This window comes from Podarcis pityusensis (assembly GCF_964106645.2).
Source record: "Podarcis pityusensis genome assembly, chromosome: 14".
Classification (NCBI taxonomy): Eukaryota; Metazoa; Chordata; class Lepidosauria; order Squamata; family Lacertidae; genus Podarcis; species Podarcis pityusensis.
In genome coordinates, this window is record NC_138039.1 from 24,487,215 (window position 1) to 24,500,394 (window position 13,180).

General features: G+C 48.3%; 1 protein-coding gene across 2 annotated transcripts in view; it reads left to right on the forward strand.

Moving 5' to 3' along the window:
* The window catches only part of PRKCB (protein kinase C beta), a 179,891-nt gene that overhangs the window by 100,784 nt on the left and 65,927 nt on the right, over nt 1–13,180 (forward strand). For both annotated transcript variants that reach the window (XM_080981702.1, XM_080981701.1), the window contains exons 6-8: nt 5,561–5,717; nt 7,127–7,261; nt 12,108–12,204. In XM_080981702.1, the coding sequence (XP_080837828.1) occupies nt 5,561–5,717; nt 7,127–7,261; nt 12,108–12,204 (389 nt within the window). The remainder of the gene's footprint in view (nt 1–5,560; nt 5,718–7,126; nt 7,262–12,107; nt 12,205–13,180) is intronic.

The window sequence follows — 13,180 nt, forward strand, 5'->3', positions numbered from 1 at the left end:
TGTTATATGATGCAATTAGCTGTGATGCGCCAAACTCAGGCAGCTGCACTCTACGCTTCTTGCAGCTTCTAGTCTGTCTTCAAGAGGAGCCCCACATAGAATGCAATGCAATGATCTGATCAGCAGGTTATCGTAGTGAGTGGGATTAAATTTTCTTTAATTCAAAAGTAAGAAATTATACATCTTTCTGCTTTGTTGCATCAACTGAGGTGGCTAAAGGGTGAAGGCTAGAATGATCGCTGTATGGCGAGAGCTGGGGTGCTCTGGCAGTGGAAGTGAGGCGTGCAGTACAGCAGCAGGAGTGGGAGTAGGGTGCAGCAGTGAGTGGGGGCAGAAGACAGCAATTTCTGTTTCATCTCAGGTGGCAAAAAGGGAACAGGCTGCCCCTGGGAACACCTACAACTCTGACCAACCCCAACCAACGTGGCTGGACAATGCTGGGGCTGATGGAAATTGCATTCCGAAACATCTGGAGGATGCCAGGTTGATGAAGGCTGCCAATGACAATTCAGAACCCCCTCTGGTTCTCCATGCACAGTTTTCGCTGGGGAATAAATTCATCGGTCCTGAAAAAGGGGCAACAAGGAGACCCTTTCACCACCTTTAGCAATCCTGAGTGTGAAAACAAAATAACACAGCGTGCTAAGGAGTATCTAACCATTGACTAGTCACTGAATTGGCCACTAGTCCCTATGGCTTAATTAAGGGGTGACCTTGAATGCCCAACATTTGTGATTAAGAAAATGACTCACTTGGTGGTGCAGTCGCAATATCAGCCCATAGATGGCAGTGCTTGACTTCCAGAATCTTTTAGGGCTTTGATTGCCTGGCGTTTGATTTCAAAAGCCACCAGAAATGGCTGGTGTTATAGCGGGAATCAAGGTCGCGTTGTAAGGCTTTGGAAAGAAAGCACCCCACCCCCATCATCTCTTTGATGCAGGCAGCTTCTCTCTGTGACTTAAGATCAGCCGAGGAGGAATCTTCTAAGCTTGCCTGTGTGTCATCTGATTTGCTTTTCTTGTTACAAATTCCTTATTGCCAATTCCTTCATAAATATAGAATGTGGTATCTACATTGTCAGAATCCCCGGCTTCCTCCTGCCCCTGAAGGTCGTGGATCAGCATTTGAAAATGTTTTAGCTGCATCTGTTGACTTCAGAGGGGAAAGACTAAACCAGGGAACGAATAACAAAGAGCCTTGTGGTATCTTAAAGATGACTCAACTTATTGTGGCAGAAGCTATGAAATCTCTTGCTCTTGCTGCAATCCACTAACACGGCCACCTCTCTGGAAATCATTTGCACATTCTTCAGGACCCTGGACAGTAACTGTGATCTGCGCCTTGTTCCCTTCTTGACTCATTCCCAGTTTCCCTGAGATCTCTGCTATCATGCTTGTCAGAGCAAGGCAGTTATAGCTATTGCTGGCCCCCAAAATAAACCTGAGACTGACAGAACCAAGTGTGCTTGTTTTGAAAGGTTCAGAATTCTATTTTTCCCTTTATGTGTGTTTGTGCAGATTATGCCTAATTTCTAAACTACAATTCACAGGATTCTTTTCGAGGGGGGATGTGCTTTGAATGTGATCCCAAAGTCAGCTGCTGGAGCAAGTTATCTGCTTGGAGCTGTCCAACTTCCTGCAACTTCAGCCTGACCCTGTCTCCTTCCTGACACCTGCCTAAGCCATTTCTCTCGCCCCCATTCATGGTCAGGAGAGGATAGCCTAGTTTATGCAAGCATTTGGCTCCCTTTCCATTTAATTTTATTTAGGTGTGTGGAAACAATCATGGAAATGAACCCTTAAGGTTCTTCTCAAAGGAGAAGTGTGGTTTTAAGGATTCCTTCCAACCTTTCTCCAGTTTGGATCATGGTCTAGGTTAGAGATGGACCCTCTTTCACTTTGAAGATGTACAAATCCCAAGGGATGCTGCAGTGGGTGCTCTTATGTGTTGTGGAGCATTTTGTGGTGATGGAGAGAGAGAAGTCTTCTCCTTCTCTAGACTCTCATTGGTGCCATTGCCAGCATATCCTCCAGAGTTAAATGCAAGCAGAAGCAGAAGATTGGATGGGGGCTTTGGGGATGGGCGAGAGTCCGCTGTGTCTCACTTTCCAAGTTCCTAAGATTGGTTCAAGTGATGAGTTGATTTCACTTTGACGTGTGGGGAGAGGAATTGGCTCATTTCCAGTGGAAATGGAGGATCAGCTGGTCGTTCTCACTTATCCCTAATTGTATTAGATTTGGATTTGCTCTGTTGCTCTGTTACAAACGGTTAGTATTTTGATGTCTTTTGTGAATTGTAGTTATTGCAAGCCACTTTGAGTGCTCTATACAGTGGTACCTCGGGTTAAGTACTTAATTCGTTCTGGAGGTCCGTTCTTAACCTGAAACTGTACTTAACCTGAAGCACCACTTTAGCTAATGGGGCCTTCCACTGCCGGAGCACGATTTCTGTTCTCATCCTGAAGCAAAGTTCTTAACCCGAGGTAATATTTCTGGGTTAGCAAAGTCCATAACCTGAAGCATATGTAACCTGAAGCGTATGTAACCTGAGGTACCACTGTATATGAAAAGGAGGTCAGGGTTAAAATATTGATACACAAATCCAGAAACCATCTTGGGAAATGCTCCTTGACTGCTGAGCCACACAGTTCAAAATCCACACATTCCCATGTTTCAGGGGAAGGGAATCCAACTGCAGAACATCCAGTCCATTCTAGCTCCACCAAAATGTCACCAACACAGCCCGGAGTCGCTCCTTATTACTTCACAAATCCCAAGGTTGATCCCATGAAACTGTAGCTTGCTTGAAGCAACACATGGAAGAAATGCATCGCTCTTTGTTTTTGTCCCGTGTCCCTAGGTGGCTGGCCATTTTGCCACCCGGCATCATTCTGAAGGGCAAATCCATTTGGCAGTTCAAGGTTAATCTGTCCCTTTCTCACGTGGGATTGGTTCTTCCTGCACAGACCTGATACTTGCTAATTGAATGAGTTGATGAAGTGAGTCGTTGGCCCAAACTGGAACAAATTATGCAGCAATTAGATAAACAAGCTAGAAATGCATTAATTAATGTGCACCGGCCCAGGAAGATGCTGCTGTAAGAAGGGCGGTGCATTTTCCATTATAAATATATGTGCAAATTTATTCTTCTTCAGTGTATTAATTACATGTTATAAGGAATGGTGGCACTAATCTTTCTTCCACTTGCTTCATGGAACTGACTCAATCTTCAATGCCCAGATGGGGCCACCCTCACATAATACCACTGCTAGGAAGTAAGGGAAGGCAATGGACTACATTGGCTGGGTTCTACCTCCTGTTTTTTTTCTGGATCCATTTCAGGATCTTATCCCTCCCTGGGACTTTGCATCATCACCTTCAGTTGCCCCAAGGTGGCAGTCGGAGGCAGTTTGGGAATAACTGCCCCAAGTACCGTAATGAAGGTGTGCTGTGATGTGCTTTTCCTCGCCTGTTGATGGAGGCTGTCATATTGGGTACATGTGATTGACTTCATGATGCACTAAGCAGAAGTTGACCCTGGGGAGTTAGAAGTTGTAGATTTGGAAAGCACTGGCTCCTCTGTTTTTTGGAAGAAAGAGCAATGATGCAGAATAAGGCAGCCTCAATTCATCTGGCGGTGGTCAGGAAGAGAAGAGGAAATATGGCTCTTGTTAAAATGCCAACTAGTCTCTATTTCCATAATGGAAACTGAGGCTGACAGCTGTGAGCCAGTCAGAGAGGACCTGCTAAGCTGGGGTTTGCATCCCCACTCTGTGTCCGATTTTCCATCCATGTGTCTGGACTGTGTATGTTTGAATGGAGGAGATATTGATCCTCTGCAAACAGGCATGTCAGTGCAAAATATCCAGATTTCACATCTACACTCCTGGGGTCTGAACTGGAGGTGACTGTCGAGGAATGAGACCTTGGGGTCATAAGTTGATAGCTTAACGAAGACCCTGACCCTGTGTGCAGTGGCTGTGAAGAAGGCAAATTCCACTCTGTGGATCATTGAGAGAGCAATTGAAAAATGAGACTGTCGCTATCATAACGCCATTATGCAATTCTGTGGTGTGACTGCATTTGGAATACTGCATATCGTTCTGGTCGCCTCACCTCCAAAAGGATATCGCAGAGTTGGGAAAGGTCCAAGAAAGGGCAATCCAAGTGGTCAAGGGGGTGGAGTGACTCCCCTATGATGAGGTGACACAATAGACATTTATAAAATTGTGGATGGCATGAAGAAAGTGGATTGAGAAAAAAACTTTTCTCCCTCTCTCCTAACGCTAGAACTTAGCAGACATCCAATGAAGCTGAAAGCTAGAAGGTCCAGGAAGGCAGTTCAAAGGAAGGACTTATTCAGGCAGCGCATAGTTAAAGGATGGAACTTGCTCCCATGAGAAGCAGTGATGGCCACCAACTTGGATGCCTTTAAAAGAGGAGGCAGAAGAGGTCTCTCAATGGCTATTAGCCCTGGTGAATATACTCTGCCTCCACAGCAGTAATGCTTCTGAAGACCAGTTGCTGGATACTGCATGAGAGGAATACGCTATTGTGTTTGTATTCCCTCAGGCATCTAGTCAGCTTCTGTGAGAAAAGGATGTCGGACCAGATGTGCCATTGGCCTTATGCAGGCATAGGCAAACTCAGCCCTCCAGATGTTTTGGGACTACAGTTCCCATCATCCCTGACCACTGGTCCTGTTAGCTAGGGATGATGGGAGTTGTAGTCCAAAACATCTGGAGGGCCGAGTTTGCCTATGCCTGGCCTTATGTTACAGCAGGATGTCCTTAGAGTTTGTTCACAAGGCAGCCCACGGATAACATGGAGTGCAGGGACCTTTCCCAGGTACTGCAGCACCATCACGGTTGCTCCTGGAAATTTCAAGCTCTCCTGCCTGTCTTTATATTTTAATGATGCCAAACATGCCTCAGCTGTCAATCCAGTTAGGCGGCAATTACCTTAATTGAGGCTTTTGACAACCAAATCGTGGGCAATTCTGCGGGTCAGCTTGGCGTCAGGTAGATGATTTCTTCTTTTCCCTGTATCTTCTTGTGCAGAATCTCTAGTGGCTGCATCTTCAGGGTTGGCCTGAACATAATTTCAAAAAACTACGCTGAGTGGCTTCCATTTTGGAAGCCCCGGTTGCAGTGAAACTTCCCAAGGGGCCTTTGGAAGCAAGCAAGGGGCAAGCAAGGGAGTCCAAGAGTCCATCCTGCCTTTCAGGGATAAACAAGGCATGACATTAACATATGAACATAATAAGAGCTTGCTGGATCAGGCCAAAAAGGGCCCATCTAGTCCAGCATCCTGTTCTCACATGAATTCTGGTGTTATGAGAGAGGGAGAAAAACTTTTCTTTATCCTTGGTGTTTCCAGTATGCGAATGAAAGATAGAGAGTGAATAATAATAATAATAATAATAATAATACTTTTCTTATTTCTACCCCACCCATCTGGCTGGGTTTCCCCAGCCACTCTGGGCAGCTTACAGCACTCTGGGTGGCTTACAGGATGCCTTGGCCCTTTCCCACTGAGTCTTTTCTCTCTTCCCTTTCCAGTACGAGATGCCAGAAATCTGGTTCCAATGGATCCAAACGGCTTGTCAGACCCGTATGTGAAACTCAAGCTCATCCCTGACCCAAAAAGTGAAAGCAAACAGAAGACTAAAACCATCAAATGTTCTCTGAACCCTGAGTGGAATGAGACCTTTAAATTGTGAGTATGGCTCTGTGGCAGCCTTTGACATCTTCTGACGGGTTCCTGGGACTCGGTTTCAACTTGAAACAGAAAGTGTGGGGTGGAGTGGGGCTGGCTAGCTGGCTGGCTGGCTGGTGACCCTCTCCTTCGCTGCTGCTCCAGATTTTTGACTCAAAGGGTCAGGGAGTGGCCACAATGACTCCTTCTTCACACCATAAAGGAGGAGCCCCAACCAGGTGAGAGATGCCCATACTGTGGTGTTGCCTCACCTGGATGCAGGTGCCACAGTGGTGTGTGGGGGGAGCCACCTTGTGGGCTCCTACTGCATGGCAGCAGAGCTTCTGATTGTTACCTTTGGCATATAGGAAGGTGTCACATGACAGCTATTCCCTAAGCATGGAATGGGGACCTCTCATGAGTCATGGGTGCTTTTTCAGACCCTGCACCCCAGCTGAGACCCTACTGTGGCTGGGACTAAGCCTTGAAACCATTGCGAAGAGTCTGTGCGCACCAGTTTGCACAAAACAGGCATGTGCTGATTCTTATGTATAGATGCAGATTTAGAAATTAAATGTCTCAAAAGGCAAAGTGACAAATTTCCCACGCAGGCCACCTCAGATAAATGCTTTGATTTGCTTGTGCTCAACTCCACATCAGTCCTTCTCTAATTCATTTACCCCAGATTATTTTCCCAACAGACATCTGAAGGCATGTTCAGGGAAGTTTTTAATGTGTGGCATTTTAATGTATTTTTAATCTTTGTTGGAAGCCACCCAGAGTGGCTGGGGAGACCCAGCCAGATGGGCGGGGTATAAATAAATAAATAAATAAATAAATAAAATTATTATTATTATTATTATTATTATTATCCTGCTCCAAAGCAATTCAATTTGTCTTCAGTTACCCTGTTCACTACCCCAGTAAACTACAGCACATCCCTCCAATTCAATTCCCCACCCACCCACAGCAACACCCCTGCTGAGCCCAGTTTCCTCCCACCTGTCCCTCCTTGCAGGGCTGGTGCTTCCCTGGAATGAATGGGTTGCAAATGATGCTGTGCTTTAATTGCTGAGAAACGCTAAGCGGATTTCAGAGCGAAGCGGCAGGCTCCTTTCTTCAGCTCCTCTCTTCCCTCGCACCCATCCTGTCAGCACTGCTGAGAATGCCATCTCACGCTCCGGGTTGGCGCTGATCAAAGCCTTGCATTTCAATCGCCAGGCGCTCTGAGGTCCTCCATTTGAAGGGGACCCTGTCAGGAAATGAGGCATTAGAGGAGGCACGTCCGCCGAAAACCGTGGCTTCATTTCATAGCTGCTGATTGATTGAGTGCCCACCTGGAAGGCGTGGAAGCAGCTTGCAGATATAGCTCCCTCCAAAAAGAAGATGCCTTTTAAAATCTCTTTCCTCCTCCCTTTTGTTTCTGCCAGCCAACTGAAAGAGTCTGACAAGGACAGGAGGCTATCTGTGGAGATCTGGGACTGGGACCTGACCAGTCGGAATGATTTCATGGGGTCGCTGTCCTTTGGGATCTCAGAGCTGCTGAAAGCTGGAGTGGATGGCTGGTAAGGTGGACTTGCCTCTGAAGGGGCTTGGATCAGGGCAATCACTAGCCAGCTGGTGCCCTCCAGATATTTGCTATGTGTTTATTTCATTACATTTCTGTCCCACCTTTCCTCCAAAGAGCTCAGGTGGCATACATGGTTCTCCCCATTTTATCCTCACACAACCCTGCAAGGTGGGTTAGGCTGAGAAGCAGTGACTGGCACCCCAGGTCACACCCAGAGAGCTTTGTGGCCATGTGGGTATTTGAACCCTGGTGTCAGGAGCTGGAGTCAGGCGTACATCATCAAGGAAACCATAAAGCACCCGATGTCAGTGAAGTTAACTCTTGATTCAAAGAAACCCAAACAGCTCAGTCCTAGTGGTCACAGCAACTCTTCCCAGTAGGTCTTGCCCCAGTGAAGCAGTTGTGAGGACTGAAGGTCCCTGCCTTCCCACCACTCTGTAAGTTTTTTCCCCAGTTCCTTCCCTAGCAACCTAAATCTCTGTCATCTTGTCTCTCTTTGCTCTTCCTTCTTCATTCCTCTGCAGGTTCTAGGAGACCAGGGGGAAGGGGAGCTGGTCACAGCAGGAGGGGGAGACTCCCTGGCTTCATCAGCAGCTTGCCTCATCACTGTCTCCTGGGCCCACTCCCCTCCAGCCTCCTCTCCTGCCTCTGAGTCTGAACTGCCCTTTGTCACAGCCTCTTCCTGCTCCCTAAACCCTGTTGCCTCTTCAGCTTCTAACGCCTCCTTCCCCCAGTCTGTTCCTTCTTCTCCCTCTGACCATTTGTCGTCCTCCCACCAACATCCCCCTGGCTCTGAGCCTTCTTCCCCTGAGGGTTCCTTTGGGGGTTCTCCAGATGGTGCCTCCCACCACTCTTCTACATCCAGTCGGTTCATGACACCTGGTCTCCCAGGTCTTGCTTGGTCCAACACTCCAAGCACTACACCAGACTGGCTTTCCTTGCTGGGGCTCATGGGAGAGGTGGTTGAAAACATCTGGAGGCCATGGTGGCAGGAGGTCTTGCTGAAACAAAACAATGGGAGTGTATAGCCAGGTAGGGATCTGATCCTTAGGAGCCCAGTTTGCATCGGCACCAGGCAGAGTTGGTTGCAGAGAACCCAGCAAAGAGCCTTCCTGCCCCTCCCCAGGATGAAAGTTTAATCTGTGGATGTGAAGAATGGGATTGCTTGCTGAGGCTTCCCTGTTTCCTCAAATGAAACACTGTCCAAAGCAGTTAATTACTGTCAGTCGAGGCGGGCAGCGTGGGCCTATCAACTCCCAGAGGAGTAGGGCCTGTTTGTTTCTGTTTTATCTCCCTCAGCAGGAAACAGGATTTTAATTTTCTTCCTTCCCGCTCCTGGTGCTGAAGAGTTGGGTGACCTTAGCGAGCAGACCAGAATGCCTATAAAACTTCTGTGCGTGCGGCAGGTAGCAGATCTAGCTGGTCCTTCTGTGAGCTGGAGGGGAGACTCTTTCCTTGTCAAACTCAACACCTGGATTTGAGGATTCATCCTGGAAGGTGCTGTTTTGAAACAAAGGGGAACAGAAGAACCGAAGAAGAGTCTGTTGGATAAGGCCAATGGCACATCTCACAGTGGCCGAACAGATGCCTGTAGGAAGCCCGCCATCAAGATTCAAGCACAAGAGCCCTCTCCCCTCCTGTGGTTTCCAGCAACTAGTATTATGAAGCTTCACTGACCCCAACTGTGAGGGCAGAGCATAGCCAAGGGAGAAAGTTAATGCCATCCTGACCAAGTCAGCACTTGTGAAATATATTTGTGGAAGTCAAAAGGGTGATTTCTAGGTCCATTGACATCCTGGGCTAATGGCAACAGGTCCTGAAATCCCATGGATTGCTCTGTTCCAGGATACCAAATGGGGAAGGGCTGTAATAGCTCAGTGGTAGAGCACATTTTGTGCATACAGAAGGTCCCAGGTTCAATCCCCCTGATGGCATCCCCAGGTGGGACTGGGAGAGGCATTCTGTCTGCAACCCTGAAGAGCTGCTGCCGGTCAGTGTAGACAATACTGAACTGGGCGGACCAATTGTCTGGTTCGATATCAGGCACCTTCCTATGTTCCCATTTAAATCAGAACCATGAGGACTTTATTTTTAGGAAAGGGACATGGCTCACCAGTAGAGCACCTGCTTTGCATGCAGAAGGTCCCAGGTTAAATTTGCCCTAGTGGCATCTCCAGCTAAGCCTTGGGAAGACACCCCAGCTGAAGCCCAGCTGCCAGATAGTGTGAACGATACAGAGATAGGTTGTCTTCACTATCTGTGTTACCATCTTAGTCTCCTGATGGATTCACACGCACAGTTGTAAATCCACTAGTAGTTGTGCTTACTGGACCAAGACATTGTGCCACCTGAGGTGCAGATGGGGTACACACACCTCAGTTTCCCCAATCACACATGCCCCTTTCTGCCCACTTGAGCCTTCCTTTGATTCTGATGATGGAGCAGCCTTCTCCACAGCACCTGAGGGCAGTGGGCTTGCTTAGGGGTGTGGAGGTCTGGGTTTTCTAAGTTTTCAAAGGAACTACCCATGGAAACCCGACCAAAGCATAGGCAAACAGCAGGATGTTTGTCCATCTGCACGACAGACAGACAGAGAACCATTCCATTGACCAAATGGTTTTCCCAAAATGCTAGAAGGACATTAGCAGTAAGTCAATCATGGACCAATTTGGAATGCACTCCCAGGGAGACGGTGATGGCCATCTATTGAGATGACTTTAAAAGAGGATCAGACCAATTCATGGAGGAGGGGGAGGCTATCAGTGGCTGCTAGCCACAATAGCTGTGTTCTGCCCCCATGATCAGAGGCAGTCATGCCTGTTGCTGGAAGGCACAGGAGGAGAGAATACTCTTGTGGTTGAGTTCTGCTTACAATGACTTCCCATTGGGGCATCTGGTTGGCCACTTTGAGAACAGGATGCTGGACTAGATGGGCCATTAGCCTGATCCAGCAGATCCTTCTTATCTTCATATGTTTTCTGCTGCGGGCTGTCAAGGCGAAGCAGGGATGGGGCAGTTGGATCTGGCATGAGTGGAGCAGGGTTGCAAATGAGTCTGGGCGCCGCTTCTGGTTGGCACCAACCGCCACCACTGCCAACTAGACAGTGCTCAAGCCCCAGGAGCAGATCCATGTCACATCTGAGTCTGCTTCAGTGCTGAGGACCCGTCCCTGCAGTCTGAGGAGCTGAGCTTAAGATCTTCAGGGTTAGTAGCGATGAGCCGGAGGGGCGTTGGTTCAAGGCAAGCGCGAGGGGCCACTCCTCCTCTGAATTTGCCGCAAGCTCTCCGAAGGAAAACAAATTGCAAATTTCCTCCAAGCCCTCGCTGCCACCTGTGGAGCCGTCTCCAGCGGGGAGATGGGCGCACATTAAAGAGCATGTAAAATATGGTAAACAGCTCCTTGCTGCATTTTTAAAAACCGTTAAGTGGAGATCTAAGTAATTTTCCTTGTCACAGTGTTTGGCTAAAGTAAACTCCGGGAGGTGGGAGTCTCCAGTGCATTTTTCATCTCTAAAGAGCCGCAGCAAATGGAGGCGCGGAGTTGAAGGGAAGGGTCCGTCCTTGCATTATGCAAATCCTGCTTTGTTCCTTCCCTGCCAGTCAGGCGCACCGCCGCGCTCAGCCGATAATGGCCCCCTGATAAACTCTTCCTCTCCGCTGAAAAGATCTCATTGACAGAACTGGAGCTTCGCCTCCAGCGGCAGAAACTGACTCACAGCTGAATGACAATTCCATGATTCCCCGTAATTGCTTATTAGATTTTATTTGTTTGTTTGTTTGTTTGTTTGCTCCCCTCCCTTCTTCTGGGGGGGGGGTGTCTTTGCTTTGTAGAAGGCTCTTCCTGAAGGGGTGATGGAGCTACTTTTCTGGGATTGGAGATTTGGAGATTAGAAAATTACGGAGCCAGTATGGTGTAGCGGTTAGAGTGTTGGACTAGGACCTGGGAGACGAGGGTTCAAAATCCCCACTCAGCCATAAAGCTCTCTGGGTGTCAGGGACTGGCTGGGTGAGGGAAAGTGGTGGGAGCCAGCTGCCCAAGAGCCTTGCAGGAAGGACACAGAAGAAGACGACTTAGATCCAGATCCTGGTGGTGGGACACTGAAGAGCAGTCTGGGGAAGGGACCGAGCTGGGAGGTAGAAGCAGGGGTTTTGAGCGATCAAGGGAAGTCAGGAGAAGGAGGGTGTTCCAAGACAGGGTTGGAGGCTGAGAGTCACAGTGTGAGTGCAGACTCAGACAGAGAGGAGTCAGAGGTTGGCCCTGCTACACAGCAGCAGGACAGTCCCAGTCCTGCTGGCTCTTCTCCCCCCCCCCACACCCCGCTTGAGGAAAGTCCTGTACGTTGTCGAGCAATGAGCCCTGCAAGCCCAGAGATTAAGCCCCTCCCCTCCCCTGCTTTCCTGCCTTGTAGATGACCTGGTATCGCTTGATAGCTCCTTGACACTGGGTGACCTTGGGCCAGTCACTGCCTCTCAGCCTAACCTACCTCACAGGGTTGTTGTGGGGATTACATGTGGAGAGATAGAACCGTCTATGCCCCCTTGAGTGTACATGGATGCTTAGACCATTTTTTAAAATGTGGAATATAAATAACAAAAGTAAAGCAATTACCTGTGCAGTGGAGGACTCCATAAATAGTTTCATGGAGGCAGGGTGCTTCCCCCTCCCATTACCTTGGAACTGAGTCTGCCTCCAACTAGACTAGAGGCTCTAGACCAGAGCTTGTTTTCCTAGAGCTCATTTGGGCCCTTCAGCCGCTTCCATTGTTTTCCCACTTCACCTTGCTTGGGTTGCAGCTTCTGACTCTGGTTCTGCTTTGCTTACCCAATTTCCCCCTGCCTAGGTTTAAGCTGCTGAGCCAGGAGGAGGGGGAGTACTTCAACGTCCCCGTGCCCCCTGAAGGTGAAGAGGGGAATGAAGAGCTCAGGCAGAAGTTTGAGGTGAGCAGCCCTTCCGAAGGACCAACCCCCCAACATCCTTCCCCTGAATGAGGCATTCCAGGGGGGAGAGAAGGAGGTGTGGGGATGTTCAGGGTGGCAGGAGAGGTTATATTGTTTATTAATATCCTTCCTAAATTGCCCTTTACTTAGCAGAGTTTACATTCCCCTTCTCACGCACAGGAGAAAGCTGGTTGCAGGCTCGTTAGAACCTCTTACTATTATGCCATTCAATCTGCCTCAGATTGAATTGTATGATCCTGGTAATATCCCCTTTTAAATCCCTCCTAAAAGAATAAAGACACCACAGTCTTATTCATAAGCAATAAGAAGAATGTTTACTCATTATCAGGCAGAGCTTTAGGCTTAAAGTTACAAGCATATACAAATGGGTTTACCCCATATGGGAGATGAGCTGGGGAGACTGCAAGCTAGCAGTCCAAGAAGTTTGCAGGACGAAAGGAAGATGGAAAAGAGAGAGAGTGGCAGCATGCCTTGGCCTTTTACCAGGTCTGGAAAGGTCACGCCCACCCACTAGTCACATGCAAGGAAGGATGCTCCAGGCCAGGAGGAACAGGAAGTTTCGACTGGCTGGACAAACATGTCAACTCTAGCAAAACAAGGAATGTTGTATTTGACTGCTCTCAGTGGATTACATCCCACAGGAGATTCACAAGTTGCAAGGTTTTCAGAGGAGCATAGCCAAGGGTCTGAAAACCAAGCCTGATGAGGAACAGTTGAGGGAGTTGGGTCTGTTAGCCTGGAGAAGAGAAGACTGAGAGGCAACAGGATAGCCATTTTCAAATATCTGAAGGGATGTTACGTTGAAGACGGAGCGAGCTTGTTTTCTGCTGCTCCAGAGGGGAGGATCTGAACCAACGGATTCAAATGACAAGAAAGAAGATTCCCACTAAACCTTAGGAAGAACCTTCTGATGGTAAGAGCTGTTTGCCAGGGGAACGGACTCCCTCGGAAGGTG